The sequence below is a fragment of the Paroedura picta genome, chromosome 10 (assembly GCF_049243985.1).
Source record: "Paroedura picta isolate Pp20150507F chromosome 10, Ppicta_v3.0, whole genome shotgun sequence".
Classification (NCBI taxonomy): domain Eukaryota; kingdom Metazoa; phylum Chordata; class Lepidosauria; order Squamata; family Gekkonidae; genus Paroedura; species Paroedura picta.
In genome coordinates this window covers 39,709,159-39,734,919 of record NC_135378.1, presented here as the reverse complement: position 1 = coordinate 39,734,919, position 25,761 = coordinate 39,709,159, and the positions used below count along the sequence as shown (strand labels likewise).

General features: G+C 46.5%; 1 protein-coding gene across 1 annotated transcript; it reads left to right on the top strand.

Annotated features, from left to right (window-relative positions):
• The first annotated feature begins 617 nt into the window (after window positions 1–617).
• LOC143820006 (uncharacterized) lies at window positions 618–3,545 on the top strand. The gene is made up of 4 exons (XM_077302361.1): window positions 618–1,811; window positions 2,310–2,393; window positions 2,572–2,655; window positions 2,952–3,545. Exons 1-4 carry the CDS (start codon window positions 1,190–1,192, stop codon window positions 3,473–3,475), a joined length of 1,314 nt encoding a protein of 437 aa, XP_077158476.1. The 5' UTR covers window positions 618–1,189; the 3' UTR covers window positions 3,476–3,545.
• Window positions 3,546–25,761: the final 22,216 nt, after the last annotated feature.

The following is a 25,761-nucleotide window of genomic DNA, read 5'->3' as shown; positions in this document are numbered from 1 at the left end:
AAAAAGATGTACTCATACTTCAGTAAACAAGTCTGGTAAGCATCATTAGAATCGAAACATTGAGGGCCATTACGCATGGCTTCAAAGTAGCAGGATGGTTGCCAATTGGAAACGCTACAAATTTGCCATAACCCACGACGTCGTACACAATCTGCAACAGTCCTGCAACCGACCCGCAAAAAGCGCTTCGTTGTAGCGCTTCTAGGGGAATCCAGAAAACTGGATTCACCCTCCGGATAGCGATACACTCCTGCAACCAATCTGCAACAGTAGCGCCACAGACTTGTGCGTTACCATTGTTGCGGTTTCTTCAAAGTCCCTCCTCCCGAGCCTTTCCTCCTAACTTCCGGCGAACTGTCCGCCATCTTTTTTCTCCGAGCGAGCGGGGATCTACGAGGCAACGAGACAGCGACTGGCTTTCAAGCACGATCACTTTCTTAAATTCTGCCCGGACACCACAATAGTTTTCCAAAAGCACAGTGGCACACACCGTCACGTTCCAAACATTTGCCCATAGCTTAAAACCCCGTCTACCGTAGGCCAGTACTAGCGGAGTCAACGTACGGGGATCATTTTTAAAAACTTTCCTCTGAGCGTGCCAACGAACATTCGCCGCTCGCAGGCTCCTGTTTAGATTACTGGGGTTCAATAGATATGATTCGAGGTGATTTCAAGAGGGGCGGTTTATGTGTAGTGGGTCTTTGTGTGGTTCCGGGTGCGTGGTTGTGCTTGGGTGCGGACAACCCCTTCCATCGGCGGCTAGACCTCCGGCAAGCGGAGTCGCCGTCCGCCGTTCATTTTAAAAAACTGTCCGCTGAGCGTGCCAACGAACGTTCGCCAGTTACATGTCATTGATTTATGCTTTGGTTGGTGAATATTATTGGGGAACTGTCGCGTACCACTGCAATTGCTCTCGGTTTTACACCGGCATGCGTTTTTGTAATGGCGGACATCTCACTAAAATGGCTCCCGCTGCATGTTCAAACTGCTCTTCCCGCGTGTGGACGAATCAGCGCATGCGAGAAGTCAAACAAAAGGCGCTAATCTGGCCTTTAGGAGCAGATCCTGTTCCCGCGCGAGGAGTTTTGAACGTGACATGTGACCTAATGTGGCCAATGCGCGTGTCCCCTACTGCCCTCTACCAATCAGGAGCCGGCTAGTCCCTTTGTCTTTGTGTGCGGGAAGGTATATGATCCGTTGCACCCTGCACCTCGCACCACCATTTTGCTCAGCTACTAGCGAAAGCAACATGGAATCCTCTTCTCAAGCCTCGTCCGTCCCTGCAACCGGCCGTGGCCCAACTTGGAGGGACGCGGAGATCAGGGACCTGATCGGGATTTTCTCGGAGGAGAAAATCCAGGACGCGTTCCAGTCCTCCCACAGGAATAGGGAGGTCTTCGAACAAGTGGCCATTAAGATGCGTGCCCTGGGCCACAACAGGACCGGCCTTGAATGCCGGTCGAAGACCAAAACAATGAGGGCAGAGTACATGCGTGCCGTGAACCATAATAAGGGTTCCGGCAACGAAAAGGTTACCTGCCCCTACTTCGAGGAGCAGCGCCAGCTGTACGGAGACGGGGAAGGAGCCGGCAGGCCGAAGCGCGTCGGGAGGAGCCTTAAGGTGGTTCGGAAGCCGGCTGCCCCGGTCGAGGAACCACCCGCTGAGGAGGATCCCGGCGAGGGAACCTCGTCCAGCTTTCGGCCTCCACCCCCCGTCCAGCAACGACCAGCGGAATTGGTCACGGTGGACCTGATGGCCATCGCTCCTGGGGAGCCGGAGGAGGTTCCTGACCAAACGCCCCTTGCCTCCGGTAAGTAATTGTCTTTTTATTTTGTATTTTATTGTTTTTATATTGAGCAAATGTGTGTTCTGACGTTTGGGGATCGTTTTCTCGTGTGTTCGTTGCTACGCATAATATGATAGGATGTGGATTGCTTTGGGTGGCTTTTTAAAACGGTCGTGTTTAAACAACTACCCAAACAGTTTTGCAGCATGCCTCAGCCATAGGCCTTCTGCAGCGCTCTAGCCACTACTTTGGGACCTTGATGTGTGGTTCAGGTTGTGTGCTTGCTCCTTTTTCACCATTGTATGCCTTGTGTTCGTTGCAACGCATGCTATGCTTGGATGTTTGTGGATTGCTTTGGGTGGCTTTTTAAAACGGTTGTGTTTAAACAACAACCCAAACAGTTTTGTTGCATGCCTCAGCCATAGGCCTTCTGCAGTGCTCTAGCCACTTCTTTGGGAGCTTGCTGTGTGGTTCAGGTTGTATGCTTGCTCCTTTTTCACTATTTTCTGCTCTTGTCCACAGAGACACAGATGCCTGGGACGGTGGTCCTAGAGTCCCCTGCAGCAGTAGCAGAGGACAGTGATTCTGGGGCATCCACAAATGTTGGTAAGTATCAGTTGCAATAAGGGGGGGGGGGTTTAACTGCTTTGTGCTTTTCTGTTTGTGCAGGGCAGCAGCACTGCCAAGAGACAGAAGATAGTCCCTCAACGTTGCTGCTTTAGGGTTTGAAGCTTGCTTTGCCACACTTTGGTCCTTAATCATGTTCTTTGTTCCCTTTTTTCAGATTTCATACCCGGGACACAGGAGGAGGAGGAGCGTGGGGTGGCTGGACCTCCTGCCCTGCGCAGGCGGATACACATACAAGATGGTGAGCGTGCATGAACTGTTCCTTTTGAGCCATGGCTGCATGACAATGTCTGTGTGCAATAACTGTGTGCTTCCTTTTCATTTTTGTGCTCCCCTGGCATTGTTCTGAGTCTTGGTTTAACATGTAACCAAGACAGGCCACCATGGGCAAACAAACAATAACCGTGTGCTCCCCTGGCATTGTTCTGAGTCTTGGTTTAACAATATGTGACCAAGAAAGGCCACCATGTGCACCAGGGTGGGTTTTGACTGTCTCGTTGTTACTAACAGTTCTTTTTCTCTTTTTTATGCCAACAGAGGTCCTTTCTGAAGACGACGAGCCAGCTGGCTCACCACCCAGGGGCGCTCTCCCGGCTGAGGAGAGGCTGGCCAGGGAACGCGGCAGGCTGCGGCGCGTCTCCGTCCTCACTAGTGTGGGAGAAAGGATCCTGGAGCACTGCCAGGAGGAGTCCAGGCGTGCAGCTGCTGCAGACCAGGCGATGCTCTCTCTCGTGGCCCAGGAGGGCAAAAAATTCCGCGCCATCCTTAGGGATTCGAACAACTCGCTACGCGAAAGCGTGGAGGAAGTTCGAATGATAAGGAGGCTGATGGAGAGGGCGGTCGCGGTTATGGAGGCGGCCCCCCCTCCTCAGATTATAGTGAACGTCCCCCCCACCCAACCCACCCCCCCCCACCACCTCCAGCACCCACCCCACCCCCCCCCACCACCTCCAGCACCCACCCCACCCACCCCCTCTCAGAATGCCGCGACACAAACTAGAAGGAGGACTGTTCTCGGGAAGAGAGTCGTGAAACCTGCGGACAAGTTCTCCCCCTCCTAGTTTGGGCCATTTTGTCTGTTTATCTGTGTTTGCTGTTGTCTGTTCAATAAAGTTTATGTTTTTGACTCTGTCTCAGTGTACCCTCTCTAGTGATTGTGCCTATTCTGGCACCGTTGTGTGGGTTGTAGGTTGGAGGGTGTTTTAAAGGTTAAAGGTGTTTTAGGAGTTTGGGGTGAAAGGTGTGCGAGTTCAAGGAGTCACACTGGAGTCTTTTTCAGGAAATTTACAACAAAATTTTATTTTCAGAAACAGTTCAACAGGGGAAAAAAACAAGGGAATTTAACTTGGACCCCCCCCACCACCACCCCCACCCGCCAAGAAAGCCAACTTTTTTTAACAAATTCAAATATTTAACAGGGATAGAAAAATGGGCAAAGTAACTGGGAAACCCCCCAACACCCCCACCCCAAAACACAAAAAGAAATAAAAACTTAGGTCCCACCGCTCCCCTCCCCAGCCCCTTCCAGCGCCCTCACTCTCCTGCACAGCCGTCCCACGGTCCCCCTAACTTTGCGCCGGAAGACCTCTTCGTCCTCCTTCTTCTTAACTGTGTGGGGAGGGAGAAAAAGTACACATTAGTGCCACACATATTTTCCTATTTTTGTAGTTTACATGCATACACTTATTGGTGGCCTTAGCCACAGTGTGAGAAGAGTTGGGCAGTGGGGAACATAACCTACGTTCTTCCGCCTCCCTCTGCTGCCTTTGCTGCTCTAACTCCCCTTTGAGCTCTGCCACTTCGGCCTCTAAGGCAGTCACCCTTGCCTCCATGGCACGCAGCCTTGCCTCCATAGTTTCTGCTATAGAAATCAAACAAAGAATTTAATAACACTTCAAATGGGAGCATCACAGCAGGCTCCCATATGGCTCCATGGGGGTACACACACATGGGTCTCCCGCAGAGGCATAAAACTCTCACCTGCAGCCTGTCCTGAGGTGGAAGGTCCCTCTTCCTCCCCCTCCTCAAGCTCAGGTGCTTTTGCCATCTTGGATGGTGATTGTGTGGCTGGGCAAAGAAAAAGAGAAATCATAATTAAAAGCACACAAACCAGAGATGAAACACAGCTGGTAGACACACCACAGTTAGAGTCAAAGCGCATAACCAAAGTGGTTCCACACAGTACTGGCGGGCTAAGTCAGAGGGGGTTGACAGCATATAAATACTATTTCGAATTTCATTGGGGACAGTAGGGGAAAGAGGCAGCTAGTCATGCCATGCATGTTTAAGGGCAAAACAACGAGGGCATACTTACCCATATGCCTCCTCATTTCCAGGGGGGGCTTCCCAGCCTTCTCCCATATTTTAACCATCTGGTCGTGAAAGACCGTCCTCCCGCTTGGCTGCGGGACCCCCCCCCCCACTGCTCCAGACTGTTGAGGAAGTCCAGCTTCACTCGCTTAAATTTTGTCCGGACCTGCTCCCAGGTCCGGACATAGCCCCTCTCCCTCAGCTTTGATGCCAACACCAGGTAAGCACCCTTGGTGTGGCAGTGGGTGCTGGCCATAAGGCGGCCAACACTTTTCGATTGGAGCACCAGCTCCAGAAGTGCCTCAGCCTCGGCGCGCTGCCAGAAGGAGCCCTTCCGTGGCTTCGGCATCTTCGGAATGACGGTTAGGGAACGAACGTGCGTTCTCCGATCGACCACCCCTATTTTAAATGTATCAAAGCTGCCCACCAATAAAATTATTCCTTGGAACATAAGTGGATTGATCCTCCTGTTTGACAGGGGTCGCCAATACTTCCTGGCTACCCGCCTCCCCGAACTTTCCCCGCTCAGCGCTTCCGTGTTGTGTGTGTCAATTTCAGTGGGAGTTAGCGTTTAGGGCTGTCAAAGTGCTTTTGGACCAGAGAATCCCCGTTTTTTTGCTGGCAAAGTACACAAACCGCACAAGACAAGGTTAAACAAAGAACACTAAACTTTATTCAACAACAAGAGAGTGGGAAAAACAATTAAACACGCCTCCTGTTTCTGTAGATGTGGGTGGCTATGGCGTCCCGAACCTTGCACCCCTCTGCATAGATTCTTCTTCTCCTTGCTTCAGGGATGTCTTGTGTGTCCTCAAGGACAACAGGATCAGGTTCATCCACAGGGAAGGGGATGTTATGTCCCTTGTCCTCGCATATGTTGTGCAAAATGACACACGCGATGATCAGCGGAGTCACATTGTCTATATGCACGTGTAGTCGGGACATCAGGCAACGGAACCGGGACTTCAAACGTCCAAAGGCACGCTCCACTACATTCCTTGCCCGGGAGTGAGTGAGGTTGTAGTGGCTATGCACGTCTGTCCTTGGCCGCTTGTAGGGAGTCATGAGCCAGCGTCGTATTGGGTAGGCTCCGTCCCCGAGCACCAACGGCGGCACACGCACGCCCTCAATGGTGGCGGTGGGGTTTCCTGGAACAAAGACCCCTTCGTCCATGGCTTTCCTGAGGTTGGATTCCCTGAAAACAAGGGCATCATGCCTCCTGCCACTCCACCCCACCTCGGCATCGATAAACCGGCCGGAGAAGTCCACAGTTCCTTGCAGGAGAACAGAACAAAAGTCCTTCCTGTTACCGAACTCCTTTATGCTTCCCCCGGGGGCACGGATAGGGATGTGGCTTCCATCGACGGCCGCAAAACAATGCGGGAATCCGAGCCTGGCAAACCCGTCCATACTCTGGAATAAGGGAAAGAAAAGAATATAAGCCATGGCATGTCAGCGTGGGGTGTATCGCGTCTTCGTTGCTGACCTGTCAAACAAGAAAAAAATTTAAAGGGCAAAGGGGATCGAATGATACTCACCGCTCCAAGCCGGTCTCCGAGGCACACGACTTTGCTGAACAATTCCGCCTCCATGGCGAGGCAGAACTCCTTAAGGATATCGCCAACCGTAGTGACTCCGAGTCCGAATTGCTGGGCTACTGTCCGGAAGTACTGAGGGGTTGCCAAGTACCACAATGCGACCGCCACCCTTTTTTCCACTGGCACGGGGCGCCGCATGCCAGTGACTTGCCTCTCCATGCGTCCACGTAGAGCCTCCACGAGTTCAAAAAATGTCCCCCTAGACATTCTAAAGTTGGCAATCCAGTGGTCATCATCCCAGCGAGCCCACACAAAATTTTCCCACCAGTCAGAGGATCTTTCGTCCGCCCAGAACCGGGGGGGGGAACCGGACCTCTGCCAGAGCTTGCCAGTGCCTCTTTGCCGCCATGGTTGCCCGTTGAGAACGTCTTGTGCTGCTGGTCATCGCTCTGGCAATACGTTCTCGGTATTCCTCTGAAGCAGCCCTCCTATGCTGCACACTGGTGCGGATACGCTGGACCAAGGCAATCACCCGAGCCAACAATTGAAAAATAATCCTCTCCATTGCAACGTTAACCTGTGCTGCGGGCAGTAGGCTACGCAAACAAAGAGAGGCCGACCGCGTGTCTGCCCAGGTGCATATAAGCAGGTAACCTGTGGGCGTGTACTGTGGGCGGGGATTAACCTTTCAAACATATCAATGCATCAACCTCTGGTTCATAGAAAACCATAGAAAACACGTTCCAAGGGCGCCAATGATTTGACGATAACGCGTTGCTACGGGTTTTCCTGGGTTTTTTAAAAAAAAGGGGACCCCGACAAGTCCGGCTTTAGGGTCGAGGTCAAAGGTGTGGCCGCAGTTTGATTGACGGGCACGGGAGACCAGAAGCGCTAAAAAGGGACCTCCTTTGTAGCGAAAAGACGGAGAACCGGAAGCCTGTGGGTTACGAAAGTGACGAGAAGTGAAAGTGCTAAATTCCGCAAAAACCGCAGCTGTGCGTTACGGGCACAGCTAGTTACATTTCGCTAGTTGAAGTAGCGCTTTCGCTAACAGCAACCAAATGGCAACTTTGAGCTCTGTGCGAAATGGCCCCGAGAATACCTGGTCACTTGAGTGTCACATATAGGAAAGCTTCGTAATGTCATTTATATGGAAATATCATGGGCAAATGGGACACCCTGGTGAGTGTACCTGGCTGTACATGTAAAGCCAATTGCCTGTGACAAGGTCCCCTTATTATTAATAAAGAATAGGAACAGACATGGAAACATGGAGAGGGAAAATAAATAAAATATCACATGTTGAACTATAATGAACTAATATCTATTTAAAATTCCTACCAGGTGCTCAGGCATTGAAAATAGACTCATACACTTCAGAATAGCCACATGGAAGCCAATAAGAAACAGTCTGTATATGGCAGCTGCTTCACCGAGTAGTTGGCTGTAAAGTGAAGAGAAGCTGCTCTATGGATGGCACCAACAGTGTACAGCCTCCATACAGCTGCCAGACATTGCTGGCAGCATGGGAATGTTTCATACAATGGGGACAATCCCTGAGGCAAGCTGTTCTTCGTATTGTAGCCACCATTTGGTAGCTGATCCAGGTGGCCTTCATGTGGTAATTATTACATGTAACCTGGCTCTTATGGTAAAACTAACAGCCAAGCAATGGCTGAAGGCTTAATCATGGCCTTTCAAGGGAGCCACAAGCAGAGCTTATAGAGAATCTCTGTCTCTTGATGGATTGTTCTGAAAAAGTGAAGCATAACTGAGTTTGGATTCAATTCATTGACCCCAAGTAAACAGGGGTATATGAGAGCAATCCTATATGCTAATAACCAATAAGTATTAAGCAAAATAGATTTTTAAAGTATCTATCTGCATTTGGAGAGAAGAGTCTTTTTGTAAGGGATCCAGTCCTTGATTATTACATCCCAATAGGATGGAGGAGAAGTTACAGATAGAATCTTCTAAATATGAAATCTGGGGCTGATTATACTGGTTCAATAAAATTGGAATTGACCAATCCAAAAGACAATCTGTAGTTTTTCACCATGATTTGTATAAAGGGCAGAATTGACAATAATAAAATACTTGTGGGAAACAGGAGAATAATATATTTAATTTTCTGTGCTGCCTTTCTATTCAACAAGATGGTAAGAATACTAAAACATTTAAAACATTAAAACAGCATTTCAAATAAGGTATATTTAAAATATTTAAACAATCCAATACAAAATATAAACATGCAACATAACCAGAGAGAGGATCAGTAAGAGTTACTGTGCGTATGCCAAACAAAACAAAAACTCATTTACAGGCTGATGGAAGAAAACAATATAGGGAGACAGATGTATCTCCCTGACTGATTGAGCATGGGCAGAAAAGGCCAAGAGGGAGCATATATGGAAGAGAGGCCAATACCCATTTCCACAACATCCTGACACCAGGCCAGCCCCCTCTCAAGCCTTCCTGAGATTAGGCCCTCATTTGTCCCGCCTGAAGGGAATGTGGAAGAATCTGTGTTCCCTTTTTTAAAGCGGGGGCCAACGGGGCCTGTTAAGTGACAGGTCTGTGTGGACAGGGAAGACCCTAGCTCCTCCCCATTCTGCAGTGGCCCAGAGGGAATAAAAATGCCCCAGTCAGATTCGTAGCTCTTTGCCATGCAGCAGGGCGAAGTGGGGCTTTTAAAATTTTATTTGAATTTATTGCATGGAACACAATCCCACCTTCCTACAAAATAAAGACCCCTGCTGCCGCCACCATCACCTTCCTACAAGGTGGAACCAATCTGCTGCTGCTGCTGTTCCCAGGAGGACACATTTCATTGCTGGAGCAGCTGTGGTGCTGAAATGTGTCCCCTGTGGGGACACAGAAAGCTATGGAGCATAAAGCTCGATAGCACTGCACTGCCAGTGGCCCACCACCACTGACACTGTATGGGCTCAGGCCCTGTGTAGGGCGTTCCAAAGGTTTAGTGACATGACCAAGAAGGCCCTTTCTTCTGCTTACCACTTAAATCATTAAAAATAAATATGAACATAGAACTCTCCTTGAGCCAGATTCAGTAGACTAAGAGTTTTGTAGGCCCTCATCCCTGGTTGTGTTTGTTTGCAAACTAACCATCAAATAGCTGAATCACTTGGCTAAAAATTGGTATCCTACACACAACCAGCTAGAAGAACGTGAACCATACCAGTGGGTTTTGAAAAAAATATCCCTAATTATTATCATGTATATAATACATGTATGCAAAGTTCACACATAAATATCTGCAGAAGTCTTTGCATTGGACCAAACCAAGACTAATACTGACAACCCTGTTTGTTCAAGTGTTTTTCTGGTTTTAATTTACTTCATGGAAAATATCTGGATGGGATTAATTGAGGCTAAATGGTGTAACACAGTATAATACAAGCTGACATGATGTGTCCATGTATTAGTGATCTGCTAATTTATTTTTAATGAAGTGAGATTTTGGTCTAGTGTTTTTGAATTTAGAATTTCTTGATATTTAAAACAGATAACACTAAAATCTAGTCTAAGCAAGCAATAATTTAAAAGGTGAATAAGTTTGTAATAGATATACTGTCTTTCAGCAAGAGCCAGAAGTATACCATTACTGTGGGAAAGCATAAAGTCAAGAGCCAAAGGTATCTTGGCCCATGGTTTGCAGCTTGTAGTGTGACTTAGTGAGTCCAGTGAAAAATGGACCACCTAGGTCCAGGTTTTGTTTTAACTGGTTTATTTAAATTATATATGTTTTGTATTATGGACATTTTGCAAAGCAGCTTTTGGTCTATGGGAAAACAACAGCATAGAGATCCTGTACACAACAATGCATTTCTTAGGGTAACAAGGTTATTGTGAGGGCAAAAGGAAATTCTCTGAGCTTAGACAAAGAAAAGTATTCAGCAGCAGCAAAAATACAGTTCCATGTTTCACCATACTTACAGGGCAACTTTTCTATATATTAAGAGAGAGATAGGGGAAAGCTTCATTTCCATCCCAGCTACTTAGCACAAAAATGCCATGTTTATATAAGATTATATGCTTGACCAACCAGTATCAAAACACTACACCTTAACTGAGCTGTGGATTAGAAAAGCTTTGCAAGATCATATTACATTTTTATGGCATGGAGCAGTCTTAAAAGCAGTTACAGGAATTTTCATTTGGCAGAGCAACAAAGCTGTATTTCTTTTAATTGACTAAGCTGTTTCCTATTACTTGTTGGGCTCTCTTGACAACAATAAATTCCATAATGCTTCCTAAATATCAAATCAACTCTTCCACTATCAAGATGGAACATCAAATCAATAAGTGATGATGTAAAAATCTGAAATGTGGTTTGTGCATTCAGGTGTCAGAATCAATCATTATTGTCATATCTACTTAGGAGAACAGCAATATGCAATATGATTTCAATTGAATTTGTTCATTTTTTTATACCCCACCTTTCTCCAAAATGAGGTGGTAGAGATTAGTCACCTGCCTTCCATTTTATCCTTGCAACAATCTGATGAAATATTTTTGATGAGAGTGTGTAATGGGCACTAGCTCACTCAGCATGGTGGAGTGGGGTTTTGAACCTGGGTTTCCCAGATCCTAGTCCAATACCCTAACTACTGAATCATCTTGGCTGTCACTAACTTAGACAATAAAATCAGCTGAAGTATGGAATATATATGTATTCATTAAGACACAAAAATAAATGCCTTATTTTATTTACATGGGACTAGATTGTTGTCTAGAGCAGAGTTCCCCAACCCCTGGGCTGTGGCTGTGGAGCCCTCGGTACCAGGCTGCGGTGGGGGTGAGGGAGGTGTGGGTGCGGGCATGCCTCCCCCCCGTGGTACGGAGCTTGCCAGTGGGCACAAACATGCAGGCGCGGCAGCTCCACTTCTGCACGTTTGTGCCCACCAGCGAGCGCCACACTGTAGGGGGAGGTGCAGGCGCAAACGTGCAGGTTTGGCAGCTTCGCACCTGCGCATTTGCGCCTGCTAGTGAATGCTGCGGGGCAAGTGCCACTCTCCCTCTTCTTTCCCCTCCCTGGTATCCTGGGCCTCCCTGCCCCCCCGGTCCCCGGCTTGAAAAAGGTTGGGGACCACTGGTCTAGATAACCAACACTAAATAATGCAGTTAAATGCTTCATAAGCCTTATTTTATTTCCATTTTGAGCTAAACTTGAAATATACAATTGTAAAACAAACCTTGATATTTACTTCCCAAACACCAAAGCATAAAAATAGTAGAGTTGACTTCCAGTGTGCCTTTAAAAATTGATACCACCAGCCACACAGCAAACCAATCTGTTTTCAGTTATTTTCAACGTTCAAACTATTCATGAAAGTCTCTCTGTTGAAATCTGACGGTTTTCTCTGGGCATTAAAATGCTTGCCTACTATTTATTTTATTTATTTTCAAATTTTTAGACTGCCACTCCCAGAAAACCAGCTTGTGGTGGTTTACATGAATCTAAATTCCCATAAAACCGTAAAATCCAAATAAAATCCAAGATGGCAGTTAAAACACAACAGCAGGATGAGCCACTAGACTGTTCCCACCCACACGCATCCATTCTGTGAACACTTGATATTTGACATCCAGTTAATCTTCATTTCAATACTCAGTATCAGAAAATTAGTGCTTGATAGTAATTGTTAGTGCTTGATAGTAAATGACATGATTGTGGATACACAAATGGCAAAAACACAACTATGTGAATATCCATTTGAATCCTAAGGAACTGGAAAAGATCTAGCCAGCTATGCTGAATTTTGAGGAAACTTTGTAAAAATATGATGGATGCCTAACGGAAATAAGTAAGAATTGAGGGAAGTATTGGAGGAAAGTATTTTGAGGGATCTTGTAGGAAGAGGTATTCATCGGTAAAAAAAAAAAAAAAAAACACTCATACTTTGGTCACATAATGCATGCAAATGATGGATTGGAAAAAGTGATTATGTTTGGCAAGATTAAAGGAAGTAGAAGAAGTGGTAGACGAGGAACAAGATGAATGGATAGATCAAAAAGATATAAGTGGATTTACCTCACAAAACTTTAAAAAATAACTGCAGACAGAATTGGATTGACAGAACCTATCAACAGATTCATGATAGTAAAGCCATAGGTCTATTTGCCCCTTGCTTTCTTCAAATAAACTGCAGAGAAAAGGGCTTTGTATTCAAGCCTCATCCTCCATCTTGCAGACTTTTGTGGATATTGCAGGATTAGCTAGTTGCCCTGATATTTTGGGGGACAAACCGGATTTTGGGAGTTCCTTCTGAGCTATTTCTCTCCTGAATCACACTGTGGCAAGAGGACTGTGCTAGACTGTTAAACAGCAAAGATAAGGCAGTTGTTGTTTTTTGTTTGTTTTTGCTATTGGTAGGGATGGTTGTCAAGGACCATCTGGGTTTATGATAGGATAGAGCGTAGGAAGGATAGACCTTGTTTCTGAGTAACAGCTTTCAAAACCTGGTAGTAGCTTTAAGTGCATTAGGGAAGGGAAATGGAACCTGACACTTCTTGGCACAGTATGTGCAGGAAAGGATAAAAACGCCCTGTGGATATCGCTGGTCAAATTTGAAGCCAGGGTGGATTTGCCAAACAAAATGCCACCAAGACCTAGAGCAACCTACTCTATAAGCATATAAGAATCTAGATCAGCTAATTCTAGTAAACTAGCTAGTTGGTGTGCTAGGACAATAAGAATGGCCACAGGATTTCCTAGACATAGACAGCCTGCCATTTTCTCCTCCATCTCATATATCCAATGGTACACCAAAAGGTGCACCAAAACATGTGAAGCAGATCTGAAAATAGACAGACAGACCTGTAGACATTTTGAATGCTATTATGACAGCTCCTAATTTAACAGGATAAAACACTATAAAATGCATTATAATAAAATGGAAAATATGCAAATCTTTGGTTGCTGTTTTTTTAGCTACCATGTCATTTTAATGAAAAGTAGAAGGGGAATTTGGTTTGGAGGTATAAGCAGCCAAATGGTCTGATGGGGAAAAAATCTGGATGGATTCCAGCTGAACAGCCACTATTCAAATTGATAGCGACAGCTCGTTCTGAAAAAAAAGTGGTTATTTGGAAATGATTGATATGAACTCAAAGGGGTGTGAAGAACTACAGCATTCATAGTGTTCAGGAGCTGTTGACAGTTTGGCATTTCTCTAATAAAGATTAGAAACAAGCCAAGGCATTGCATTTCACATTTCCATTAAGCACAGAGGCCATATTAAATGATTTCTATTCACACAAATATTCAGCCTACTCAAATGTGCCAAAAATCTGAAAATCAAACAACCACTGCTTTATTATACAAAGGTGAAGCATTCTCTCATCATAAAGCTGGGCATACCATCCTCTAATCACACATAAAATATTTTGAATAAGATCCAGATAAAGGAAACCATGCATAACTACTATTAAAAACAGAAGAATTAATTAGGCAGTATCTAATAGAAGATAATGGCATAATTGCATTTTAACGCTACCTTCCTTAATACATTGTGGGTTTTTTTAATTAGCTATATATTTATCCTGTTCTTCCTCTAAACAGCTCAAGCAATCTATAATCTTCTTTACAATGTTATCCTTACAATAATCCTATGATATAGATTAGACTGAGAAACATTGGCACATATCCCATATCCATATCGTTTTGCCACTGGAATGGCATTTTCGTTTGTGTAAGAAGAGGCAACTTCTACCAATACCCTCTTCTTCCTGCAGATCCTTGGTTTGCCCCTATGTTGGCCAAGGGGTTTGCTGACTAGTAGGAGCAACATGGGGGGGGGGGGGTTCGATGGGCTGCAAATAGCAGGGTAAGCCAAAAAATCTTGTTTTGCAAAGTCTGTCAGTGGTTGGAGATATCTAATGACTGGACCCAGGTTAGTTGCATAATTTAATGGCAGAGCAGGGTTTAAACAGACTTATCCAATCCTTAAAACAAACAAAAAACAAAAAAAACCCACCAGAAGTTCAACAGAATCTTAACTACTAACAAAATATTTCTCAGCATTAGTGTTCATGAGTAGGAGCTCACTTCTTCAGATGCTATGGGAATGAAACCCATTTGGGGAATAGTTATAAGAAAAATTACAGAATAAGGGAAAGAAAAGGAGTTGTGCCATAGAGAGGTATGGTATGAACCTGCCATCAGTCTTTAGGGTGTAATTCTCTTTGTAAAGGCCTGGGGCAGACTTAATTTCAGAACATGTAATGGATCAGGAGTTAGGTCAGAGGATCCAGCCTTTCTTGTGGTACAGATAAACAAAATGTAATGAAGTATGGCCAACATGACTAACCAAAGAAGAAGTCTGAAGCATAAGAAAAATTGACGAGCATTTCTGGATTTCTGCCTCCCTACAATGAAGCCAAGGCAGAAAGATTCTGCCGCATGGTGTGTGTGTGGGGGGAGGGGGCGGCTATTTGCACAAAGGTGGGATTGAAAGGTAGCATTTAAAATGCCCCATTTGGTGCCATGAAGTGCCATGAAGTTGAGTGGAGAATTTTCTGTCCCCTCCGGGATGCTGTAAGAGAGGGAGAAGCTGGGCCTCGAAGGCCCAGTTCTTCCCTATCCACATGGGCCTGTGTCTAGATAGGCCCCTGTTGTCCCTCATGGCAGACCAGGAAATGTGAAAACATCCACGTTCCCTTGCTGCAGAGCAATAGAGGGTGTAAGGCATTCCAGGCTTGGGATGAAGCTGGGCCGGTGCCAACTTCGTGTGGCATAGGACATCCACTGCCCTATGGAGGCCGGCCCAGCCTTTTCCACCCATGTGGAATCAGTCAGTATAATGCAACACATCAGGAACCAATTAAAGTGTTTAAATAGTGGGTCCTGTTGAGCTAGTAGAAATCAGAGTGAGTAGAGAAGCCGAAGTCTCCATTCAGTGATAGGATCGAATTCAGCACTTTCACACTGTATATTCCATTTGAAGGTTTGGCTCGGTTTATTTTAGATCTGCAACAGTGTGTTTAGGAAGATCAAAATGTCAGATCTTTAAAATGCCAGATTTGTATTTCTTGACTCTCTCACAGTATGTGCCAATAAAAGTTTACTGACTGACTGCCTTACAAAGCAACTGAGCCATTTAGCCAATTTAAATGTTTGTTTCTCTGCATTTATGTATAACTTTTCCAAATACAAATAAATATTAGGGGGGGCATTGTTTTTAATAAAAACCTGTTTTAAGTTGGGTGTCTGTGAAAAGGCCTGGCACCCAAAGTCGAGGGGGGATGCTCTTATACCAGAGATGCAATAAGTCATTGATCATGCACTAAATTTGATTACAGTAAGTTGTAGGTAAAAGCACTGACATTCTGTTGTGACATTCTGCTACATTCTTTGTGTTTGTTTTTAGAAAGTCTGGCTCTGGGTTCCAGTGTGCCTTTGTTGATCAGCTCCTTTAGTGGGAGGGTTTTGTTGTCCTAAATATGCATTTCTAAATCATCCAGTAAGAGCCTCAGTGTGAAGGATCTGAGCAAATGCAGTTATGGTTGGTAACTGGAAGTATGTCTTAGTCATAGTCTGACACTCTTTACAACTAAAACTGCTTTTTGCTTCAACAGAACATGTGGGATCTGAAAATACCCTCTCATTCACTTCCCTCCAGTCCATTCCCTTAGACACCTATCTTAGTTTCAGTATTGAAACTGAGATGGACTGGGGGTGGAGGACTTAACTGTCTTTTGCTTTTCTTGTAATGTTGTATTTATTTATTATAATCCAGCCAAGAATTCTTCTTATGCTCGTTGAATATTTCTCTGGGTTCTTCCCCCCCCCCCCCATTTCTTATAAGTTTCGCTGCACTCACTTCTTATATTGTTGCTCTAGAGTCGCCCCTGTTTGCTTTTGAAGTTCCAGTATTTGAGATAATTTTTCTACCACCTTTTTGATTCCCTGATATTCATCATCTTTCTTCTTATCTTTTTGGCATGTTCCAGATACCATTCATCTTTTTTCCTCTCTTTTTGAGAGAAATAGCTTTTAAATAAGGATGTAATATCTCCTTTAAGCTATTTGTAGCAGATAATGAACCAGCTAAATAAGAGTAGTAGAAATAAGAAAGATAGCTATCTCATAATCATTAATTGCATAATTGTCATTATATCACTATCAGTGCAATTTTATATCATCTGATAAAATTTAGTGAAATAAGGAAAGAAGAAGAAAGGGAATAGGGTAATGAAGGAAGAGAAGAGGGAGGGAAAGAAAGTGGCAAGAAGCAAAACGTGGGGAGAAGAAAATATTAAAATAAGAGTAAAAAGGAAAAATAAAAAATAGGGAAAGTTAAATTTGAAATTTTAAGAAAGACAAAAAGAAGTCAACATTAAAAATATTAACATTGATATTAAAAAGAGAAAATTAAGAAGTAAATTTCTTTGATACATTGGCTTTTAAAAACATATATTTGTCTGTTATAATTTACCTGAAGCATTTAAGAAAAAAAATAGAGAGTTGGGGAGTCTACCCAGCATCTTAGCTTTTATTTCTCCATAAGAACATTCCTTTGAAATATTATAAAAATTAGTCCAAGATCTTCTCATTGCATTTATGTGCTGGAGAGTATGGAAGAAGATGCTGAAAGCAGACAGTAATAAAAGAAAAGAGTTATCTTTCTGTTGGACCTTTTCCACACCGGGAATTACCGGTAGCCCCGCCTTACTGCTTGTCCGATGGCATGGCTAATTCCCAGTTCCACATGACACTGGCAGTAAGTTAGGCCTATCCCAGGTATGGCCTGACATATGCCCCTCCATTGCCCTGTGTCAAGGGAGCACAGATATATCTGCATTCCCTTTTTTGCCCCAGGTGGCTGTCAGGATTGTAGAATCTCTGTCATAAATTAGCCTGAGTTCCTCCATGTCAGTTATATTACTAGATGGGGCCCGGCGCCTGCTAGTCCCGGCCTTGTAGTTTGTAAGCAATAAAATAGAATAGTGATGTTATGTTAACCTTATCTTGTTATGGGCGGAAAGGGTTGTTTGTCACCTCTTTCAAGGATGGGAGTTTGGAATCCTGTTTTGCTTTCACATATGTCTTTTCTCACTCACCTCCCCCCCTTGGGAACTGTCAAGTTTTGGGCGGGAGAAATGTATTGATAAGCTGAGGCAAATCTGGCTTCTAGTCAGATTTGACTTTTCAGTCCATTGCGTGTAGTGCTAATCAATAAAACTATTTTTCTTTTGAATAAGTTTTGTTGTGAGTTTCCTGTGCGCTTGACATCAAGTCAAATCTCACAACTCCTTTCACCTGCAAAATGCAGGGCGAGGGACATACTTTTTCTGAACCGGGAGAGGGCCTGGATTGGGACCTCTCCCAGGCCGAAGGTGCTGGTGCGGGGCCGCCCAGCTCGGCCATGATGCGGGCTGTCTCGGGGGCAACCCCGGGGCCCGAGGAATTTTTGGAACGTCACATCACCCAGCGCAGGCGATTGTCAAAATACGACCGCCCTACTGGGGATGAACGGTGGCCGGAGCACCTGGGACTGCCTAGCTACGCGCTGGAGCCTGTGGGTGAGACACAGGACTTGCAGTACAAGCTGGACAGGGTGACTAACTGGCTGCAGGACCTCTCGGGTCGGCTGGATCCGGAGGAGAGACGCCGAACACAACGCCTGCTTAAGGACGTGCTCGGTGGGGCTGCACACGATACCAGTGCGCGGAGAGAGAGCGGTGGGTTTGCACTGCAGGAACACGGCATGGCGGCCGCGCAAGCAACGACGGAGGCGGCTGAGGCGCTGGCCAGAGCCCGGGCCCAGCTAGAAATCGAAGCAGAGGCGGAAGCACGCGCAAGAGCGCAGAGGGAGAGAGAAGACGAAGGTGAGGAACGAGAGGACGAAGGCGGCGCCGGCGGCGACGGTGCTGGTGGAGACGGCGCGGACGGAGGCGAGGACGCAGCAGCGGCGGCAGCGGCACGGGCAGCGGCGGACGTCGCGGGAGTCGAGGCGGCGGCAGCAGCGGCGGCGCGTGAGGCAGCGCGAGCGGCCGCGCGGGCGGCAGCTGCGGCGCAGGCAGCGGAACGAGCGAGAGCGGCGGCTGGGAGAGGGCGAGGCATTGGCCGGGGTGCAAGACCCCCGGCCCCGGCCCCAGCACCGGCGGACTGGGGCCCAGGGCGCCTACCTGCCCACCTCCGTGGAGTAGAAATGCGGAACACCTATAAGTTCAAGGCAAAGTTTTCTGGGGACCCCTCCGACTTCCCCACGTTCCTGGTGCACCTCCAAGCCTACATGATGGACATGGGGTTCACTTTCCAAGACGACGCCGAACGAGTGCGTTTCGTGGGGCAAGCCCTGGAGGGCAAAGCCGCCAAATGGTTCGTGGATTTGTACCGTTACCACCCCCAAGCTACCCGCGACTACAACCATTTCATGAGGGCCCTGCGCCAGATGTACGTGGAACCGTTTGAACGGGAGACTGCGGAGAAGAAACTCCGGGCTCACCGGCAAGGAAAATTGTCAGTGGTTGAGTACGCCAGGGAATTTAAGGAGTTGGCTTCCTCTGTGCCGGACTGGACGGAGCCCCAACGTGTTCTGGCGTTTGTGGGGGGCCTCAATCCCACTCTGGCTGATAAGTGCCTCCTCCTGGAAGACCCACTCACTGTCGAAGGGTGGGTCCAGCTGGCCGGAGAAATGGAAAACCGCTTGGAGCGGGCCTCAATGGTGCAAGCACTGGCCGGGAAAACCATGGCGAAGACTTCCACCCCGGTGAAAACCAAGCCCCGAACCAAATTGGAACCGGCGGAGCGCACTCGGCGCATGGAGAAAGGGCTGTGCTTGGGATGTGGCCAAGCCGGGCACTTCCTCGCACACTGCCCAACGAAAGCGGCATCAACCCCGAAAGCTGCGAGCGGCGCCCCATCGAAAGCCCCGCCTGCCAAGAAAACCACCACGAAGAAAAGCGCCAAATCCCTCCTGGTACCAGTGGCTGCCGTACCGGCGGTGGACGACTCGGAGGAGGGAAGCGGGCTGGAGGACGAGGATCAAGCTGAGGAGCAGTCGGGAAACGAGGACGGTCTGCTGTAAAGGCGCCCCGCCAGCAGGCCGCCAACAGGGGCAAACGCGTGGTGAGTGATTCCCCCTTGCTACTCCTACCGGCCAACCTTTCTAACCCCAGGTCGGGAAAGACGGTGGGAATCCGCTGTATCGTGGACTCGGGGTGCACCCAATCCCTAGTGAGCCCGGCACTGGCCGAGACTTTGGGGGTGGGGAAGGTGGCACTGGAGGAACCCTTGCCAATCACCCAGTTAGATGGGAAATGCGCTCCCGGAGGGGAAGCTACGGCAAAAACTCGCCCCATGGACTTGGACATAGAAAAACATTGGGAGCAAATCCAACCTTTGGTGGCCCCTCACTCTGCCTTCCCTTGCGTGTTGGGGTTGGATTGGCTGAGGGAACACGATCCCCTTGTGAAGTGGAAGGAAGGGACTGTGGAATTTACCTCCGCCGCCTGCGAGCAGCACACGCGGCAGCAGGGTCCTGCGGGATCCGGGGTGGTGGCTGCTTTGGGAGTAGGGGTGGACGCGCTCCCTCCTGAATATCGGGACTTTGGTGATGTGTTCGCGGAGGTGGAGTGCAACCAGCTCCCCCCCCACCGCAAAACTGACTGTGCCATCGAATTAAAGAAAGGAGAGCCTCTCCCCAAAGCCAAACTTTATTCCATGAGCCCGCGGGAGATGGCAGAGCTTAGAGAATTTCTGGATAAAAACCTAGCAAGGGGTTTTATTAGACCAGCCACATCTTCCTTGGCAGCCCCGGTCCTTTTCGTAAAAAAGAAGGACGGTTCGCTGCGGTTGTGTACCGACTACCGCGGGTTGAACGCGGTCTCCACCTGCAACGCCTACCCGCTTCCCCTGATAAAAGACTTATTGGGCCACTTGGGGAAGGCGCGCGTGTTCACGAAACTGGACTTAAGGGAAGCCTATTACCGAGTTCGAATCAAGAAGGGGCATGAATATTTAACGGCTTTTAATACGCCCCTGGGGCAGTTTGAATACACCGTAATGCCGTTCGGCCTCGCCGGCGCTCCGGGCGTGTTCATGAATATGATTAATGAAATTATGCATGATTTATTGTACCAAGGGGTGTTGGTTTACATTGATGATATTCTTGTGTATTCAGAGAATGTTGAGAGTCATGCTAAGCTGGTCCGCGAAGTGCTCCGCCGCTTGCGGAAGCACCACTTGTTTGCTAAACTGTCAAAATGTGAGTTCCACCGCGATGCAGTGGAGTTTTTGGGGTTCCGGGTCTCCCAGGCGGGGATCGAGATGGACCCTGGCAAAGTGCGTGATTTGCTGGTGTGGGAACCTCCCCGCACTAGGAGGCAATTACAAAGTTTCCTAGGATTCGCCAATTTTTACAGGACCTTCATTCCCAACTTTGCCAAGGTTGCGCTGCCCCTCACTGACTTGTTAAAAACCAAAGGGGGGAAGACAGCTAGCCGACCTGGGGCGCCTCTCCCTTGGACTCCCTCCTGTCAGGGGGCATTTGACAAGCTAAAGCTGTTATTTACGTCTGAACCTGTGTTGGCCCATGCCGACCCCTCTAAGCAATTTACAGTACAAGTAGATTCTTCGGACGTAGCAATGGGGGCCGTGATCCTCCAAGAGGGGGGGGACGGGAAATTGCACCCCCTGGCCTATTTATCAAAAAAATTTTCAGCTGCGGAAAGAAATTGGGCAATTTGGGAAAAAGAGGCGGCAGCAGTGAAATTGGCCCTTTCCACTTGGCGGCATTGGCTGGAGGGGTCAGCGATCCCGTTTGTCGTCTGGACAGATCATAAAAACCTTCAGGCACTCAAGCAGCCCCGCTCGCTTTCGGCCAAGCAAATGAGATGGGCGGAGTTTTTTGCTCGTTTCAACTTCTCCCTAAAGCATCTTCCTGGCAAACTGAATTTTTTGGCGGATGCACTATCGCGCCTGCCTCAGTACAATAGCAAACGAGACCCATTGGTAGATACCGTCTTTACCCCCGCCCAACTGGGGATGGCCGCTGTGACGCGCAGCCACACAAAGACTGATACGCCCATCCCAGGGGGCTGGGTCCAAAAGGAGTTGTCAACTGACCCAGAGTTTTGCTCCCTCCGCCCTGATCTGTCTGAGAAGGGGGGGCTCTTTTTCAAAGGCGAAAGACTCTTTGTGCCTGCCGTGGCCCGGGGAAAAGTTTTGAAACTTTGCCACGATGCAAAAACCGCTGGACATTTTGGTTTTGTGAAAACTCTGCACCTGGTCAGGAGACAGTATTGGTGGCCATCCTTACGTAAAGATGTGGAGAAATATGTGCAGGGGTGCCCCATTTGTATTGCCTCGAAACCAATTGGGGGCAAGAAGAAGGGACTTTTGCAACCACAGCCCACCCCCTCACGTCCATGGACTGATGTGACTATGGACTTTATTACAGACCTTCCCCCCAGCCAAGGGAACACTGTCATATGGGTAGTAGTGGATGCTTTTTCCAAACAGGCTCATTTCATCCCCTGTACGGGCGTGCCCTCAGCACCAAAACTGGCCTCTCTGTTTATTAAACACGTGGTACGTCTGCACGGGATCCCGACACGTGTTTTGACGGATCGGGGCCCCCAGTTCGTTTCCAAGTTCTGGAGGGAGCTTCTTAAACTATTAGGTGTGGAGCAAGCCCTCACCTCAGGCTATCACCCGGAGTCAAATGGCCAGACCGAAAGAGTAAACCAAATCCTGGAACAGTATTTACGCTGTTTCATCAATCACCAGCAGGATGACTGGGTTTCCTTGCTGCCACTTGCTGAGTTCGCCTATAACAATGGAGTCCACTCCTCAACTGGGGTATCGCCTTTCAAGGTGGTGTACGGGACTGATTTAATGTCAGCCCCCACCTGGGGACTTAGCTCCACGGAGGTTCCTGACATAAACAAATGGGCAGCATCCATCAGTATGGGCTGGCCAGAGATCGTTGCTAGCCTCAAAGAAGCCAAACATGCCTATAAGGCTCAAGCTGATAAAAAGAGGGTACCTGCTCCTGATTGGAAAGTAGGTGACCTAGCCTACCTGTCTACTAAGAACTTAAGGTGTCAGCAGAAGTCCAAGAAACTTGGCCCAAAGTATGTGGGGCCATTTAAAGTGGTGAAACTGATAAATAATGTGACTGTGGAGCTAGCTTTGCCAAAAACTTATAGGAATGTGCATCCGGTTTTTCATTCCAGCCTGCTGCGAAGAGCTCCAGCCCCGGACGAGTGGCACCCTCCTCCATCTATGCCTGTTCCAATTTACATTGATAAGGACACCCACTATGAAGTCAACCAAATCTTAGACTCTCGATTGCATAAGGGTCGCCTTCAATATTTGGTCGATTGGAAGGATTTCCCCTCTGGGGATAAAGAGTGGGTTGAGGCTGGGAATGTGAAGGCACCCCGCCTTCTCCGGGCTTTCCATCGAGCATTCCCTGATTGTCCTCGCCCGGTTGATGCCGGCTAGGTGGGGGAGTGAAGTTAGTTTTAATGCGGAGGGATGTCAGGATTGTAGAATCTCTGTCATAAATTAGCCTGAGTTCCTCCATGTCAGTTATATTACTAGATGGGGCCCGGCGCCTGCTAGTCCCGGCCTTGTAGTTTGTAAGCAATAAAATAGAATAGTGATGTTATGTTAACCTTATCTTGTTATGGGCGGAAAGGGTTGTTTGTCACCTCTTTCAAGGATGGGAGTTTGGAATCCTGTTTTGCTTTCACATATGTCTTTTCTCACTCACCTCCCCCCCTTGGGAACTGTCAAGTTTTGGGCGGGAGAAATGTATTGATAAGCTGAGGCAAATCTGGCTTCTAGTCAGATTTGACTTTTCAGTCCATTGCGTGTAGTGCTAATCAATAAAACTATTTTTCTTTTGAATAAGTTTTGTTGTGAGTTTCCTGTGCGCTTGACAGTGGCAACATGGCCTTGGTCAGGGTAGGCCCATGCAGCAGGGGAAGAGTCGGACATCCAGGCACAGCCCCTCCCCTATGTCATCCTGAAAGGGACAAAATATGCCCCGGCCAGCTCAGTGGCACTGTACAAAGCCACTAAACCACCTGGGGCAATTTTTTTCTATTTAGTAATGTGGCAGTGCAACTGCATTCCTGAATGGGGAAAAAAAAAACACTCCTGCTGCCCCCCCCCCCCTGGGACCATGGAAACTTTCTGTATCAGCTGCCTCTTCCAGAGGCATAAGTATGGGGCAGACAGGGTGTGCCTCTGGAAATGATCCCCCATGGGGGACACAGGAAGTGGTGGGGCAAAACTGCCCCATTGCAAACTCCTGGCAGCAGCCAACTGCAGCACTGCTGGTGTGGTAAATGTTTTGGACAGCATTTTTGTCAAATCTACCAGTCTGCAAATTGTTTCCTTTTTATTGCATCACACTAGAGCCAAAGCATTGAGCCAGGAGCAAATACAATGAGGTTGGATGTTGTTGGAAGCTGGTCAATCTTTCAAGTTTTGCAGCAATTATAATACCACTGAATTGCTGCTACTTAAATGAAGCTAAGGTGACAGTCCTTAAAAATAAGCCAAAGATGAGAGGAAGTCAAAAATCATTATTACAAAAATAGAGGTAGGGAAGAGCCAACCTGAAAGGAAAAAACCCTATTTTTTTCCATTGCCCTTGATGATATCAGAACTTACTGAGGTTTGATAGATCAGGCCTCCCCATGGGGAAAAAGTGAGGATGGAAGTATATATTATCCTCTTCTGGCATTTCAGTGAGTTACAATGGGCTAAGTCTGGAGCCTTTAAAAATGCTGCTAGTCAAGTTGCCATTTTCTAAGTGTGTTGGAGTTAAGACTCTTGATTAAAAACTTACCCCCTCATCCTTTACTTTTTATCAGTTTAACAAATGACTGAGTTACAAAACAGGCTATATCCATCACTGCAAGAAAAAAAACGGATGTTTTACAGGTCCAGCTACATTGGACTAACCCCCCCCCCAGCATTTTCATTACTCCCAAATTCTAAATACAAGTATGGTTATTTAGATTTGGGTATTTTCAGATTTCCAAATGTTTTGGGTCCATCATTTTCTATGGGAATAGCTGAGAGGGTTTGCTTTTAAAGGTATGGTTATTTTTTTAAGGTTTATGGGTGGCTTGGGGACATGTTTTTAAAGCTACAGGCACAAAAATTGCAGCATATCTGCCTGTGCCTGTCCTTTTCTTTAAAACTATGTATGTTCCTACCAGTTAATACCAATATGGACAAATATCAAATAATATTTATACCTTTTTGGCTAGGTTATTCTTCAGAGAGAAAATGAAGGTAGTTCCCTGAGCCACTCTTATATATTCCTTTGTTCTTACCTTGCTAATGAGAAAAGAAATTGAAAAAAATAGTAACACAAAAAATTGTGTTATTACAGCTGCACATCTAAAGATTTGCCACTGGAAACTTCTGTGTGCACTGTTCCAGTCTCATCTCAGATTGAATATATGATTAATGCATCCTATGAAATTCGAAAATGTTACCAGTTAAAAGAAACACATATATTTCAATTTCTGAAAGATTAGCGGAAAATATTTCCCTTTTCATCTTGAAAAAAATGAGCAACATATTTGATAAAGAGAATATCTTACTTTCCCCTCATTTATATAGCTTAGAATTCAGCCTGCACCATTTATGGTCTGTATCTTTCCAGAATTGGAATGGCTTCTGTCCCAGAAAGTAGGAAAGTTAGAGAAGGATGATTGGTGGAATAGATTGTCTGAATTAGAGGTTGGAGACTATACAAGAGTTTTTGAGGTTCCCAAAGAATTATATATACAAATAATGAAAGAGGAACAATGGGATTTAGGGTGAAAATATATAGGAACAGATTAGGAAGCAATTTAGGTAAACTGGAAGCAGACAAAGATATGGAGAAATAATTTCACCTGTTAGTTTATCTTCAGATCTGGTCTTGATTATGTTGGGACATACTCATACATCATGTCCTTTCTCTACTGTAAACAGCATTATATAATTCTTAGGATGGCAGGCTAGGCTCTGGATGACCCTAGTTCAAATACCTATACTTTCATGGAAGCTCACAAGATGACCTTGGACCAGTCACTCTGCCTTTCTTAGCTTAACCTTCTTCATAGGTTTTTTGATGTGAGAATTACAATAGAGGAAGAACAATGTTGTGCACTACTTTGGTACCCCATTGAAGAGGAAATATATACATATAAAGACTATAAATATCTAAGTAAAGCTTGCATTGTTGCACAACAATTGTTTCATTGTTGTGTTCCTAATGTATTATTATGCAGATGTGATTATTTATCACCAAGCAGCCAGCACTGCTATTCAAGCCATCGAATATCATCACGTTACAATGTTTCTCATCTTGACTTCAAATGCTTTTTTATTCATGAGTCAAAACTGAAAGGAAGCTGGATATAGGGAAAAGATTCCTTCTACTTATTTACTAATGGAGTGGTGGAAGCAAATAATACAGTTCTAGAACCAAATTACAAAATTTTCAAAGCTAGAC

Excerpts from the sequence above, each read along its gene's own strand:
- LOC143820006 (XM_077302361.1), top strand. The coding sequence starts at position 1,190 with ATGATCCGTTGCACCCTGCACCTCGCACCACCATTTTGCTCAGCTACT. Across the intron at positions 1,812-2,309 it reads CCAAACGCCCCTTGCCTCCG|AGACACAGATGCCTGGGACG; the intron begins GTAAGTAATTGT and ends TCTTGTCCACAG. Across the intron at positions 2,656-2,951 it reads GCGGATACACATACAAGATG|AGGTCCTTTCTGAAGACGAC; the intron begins GTGAGCGTGCAT and ends TTATGCCAACAG.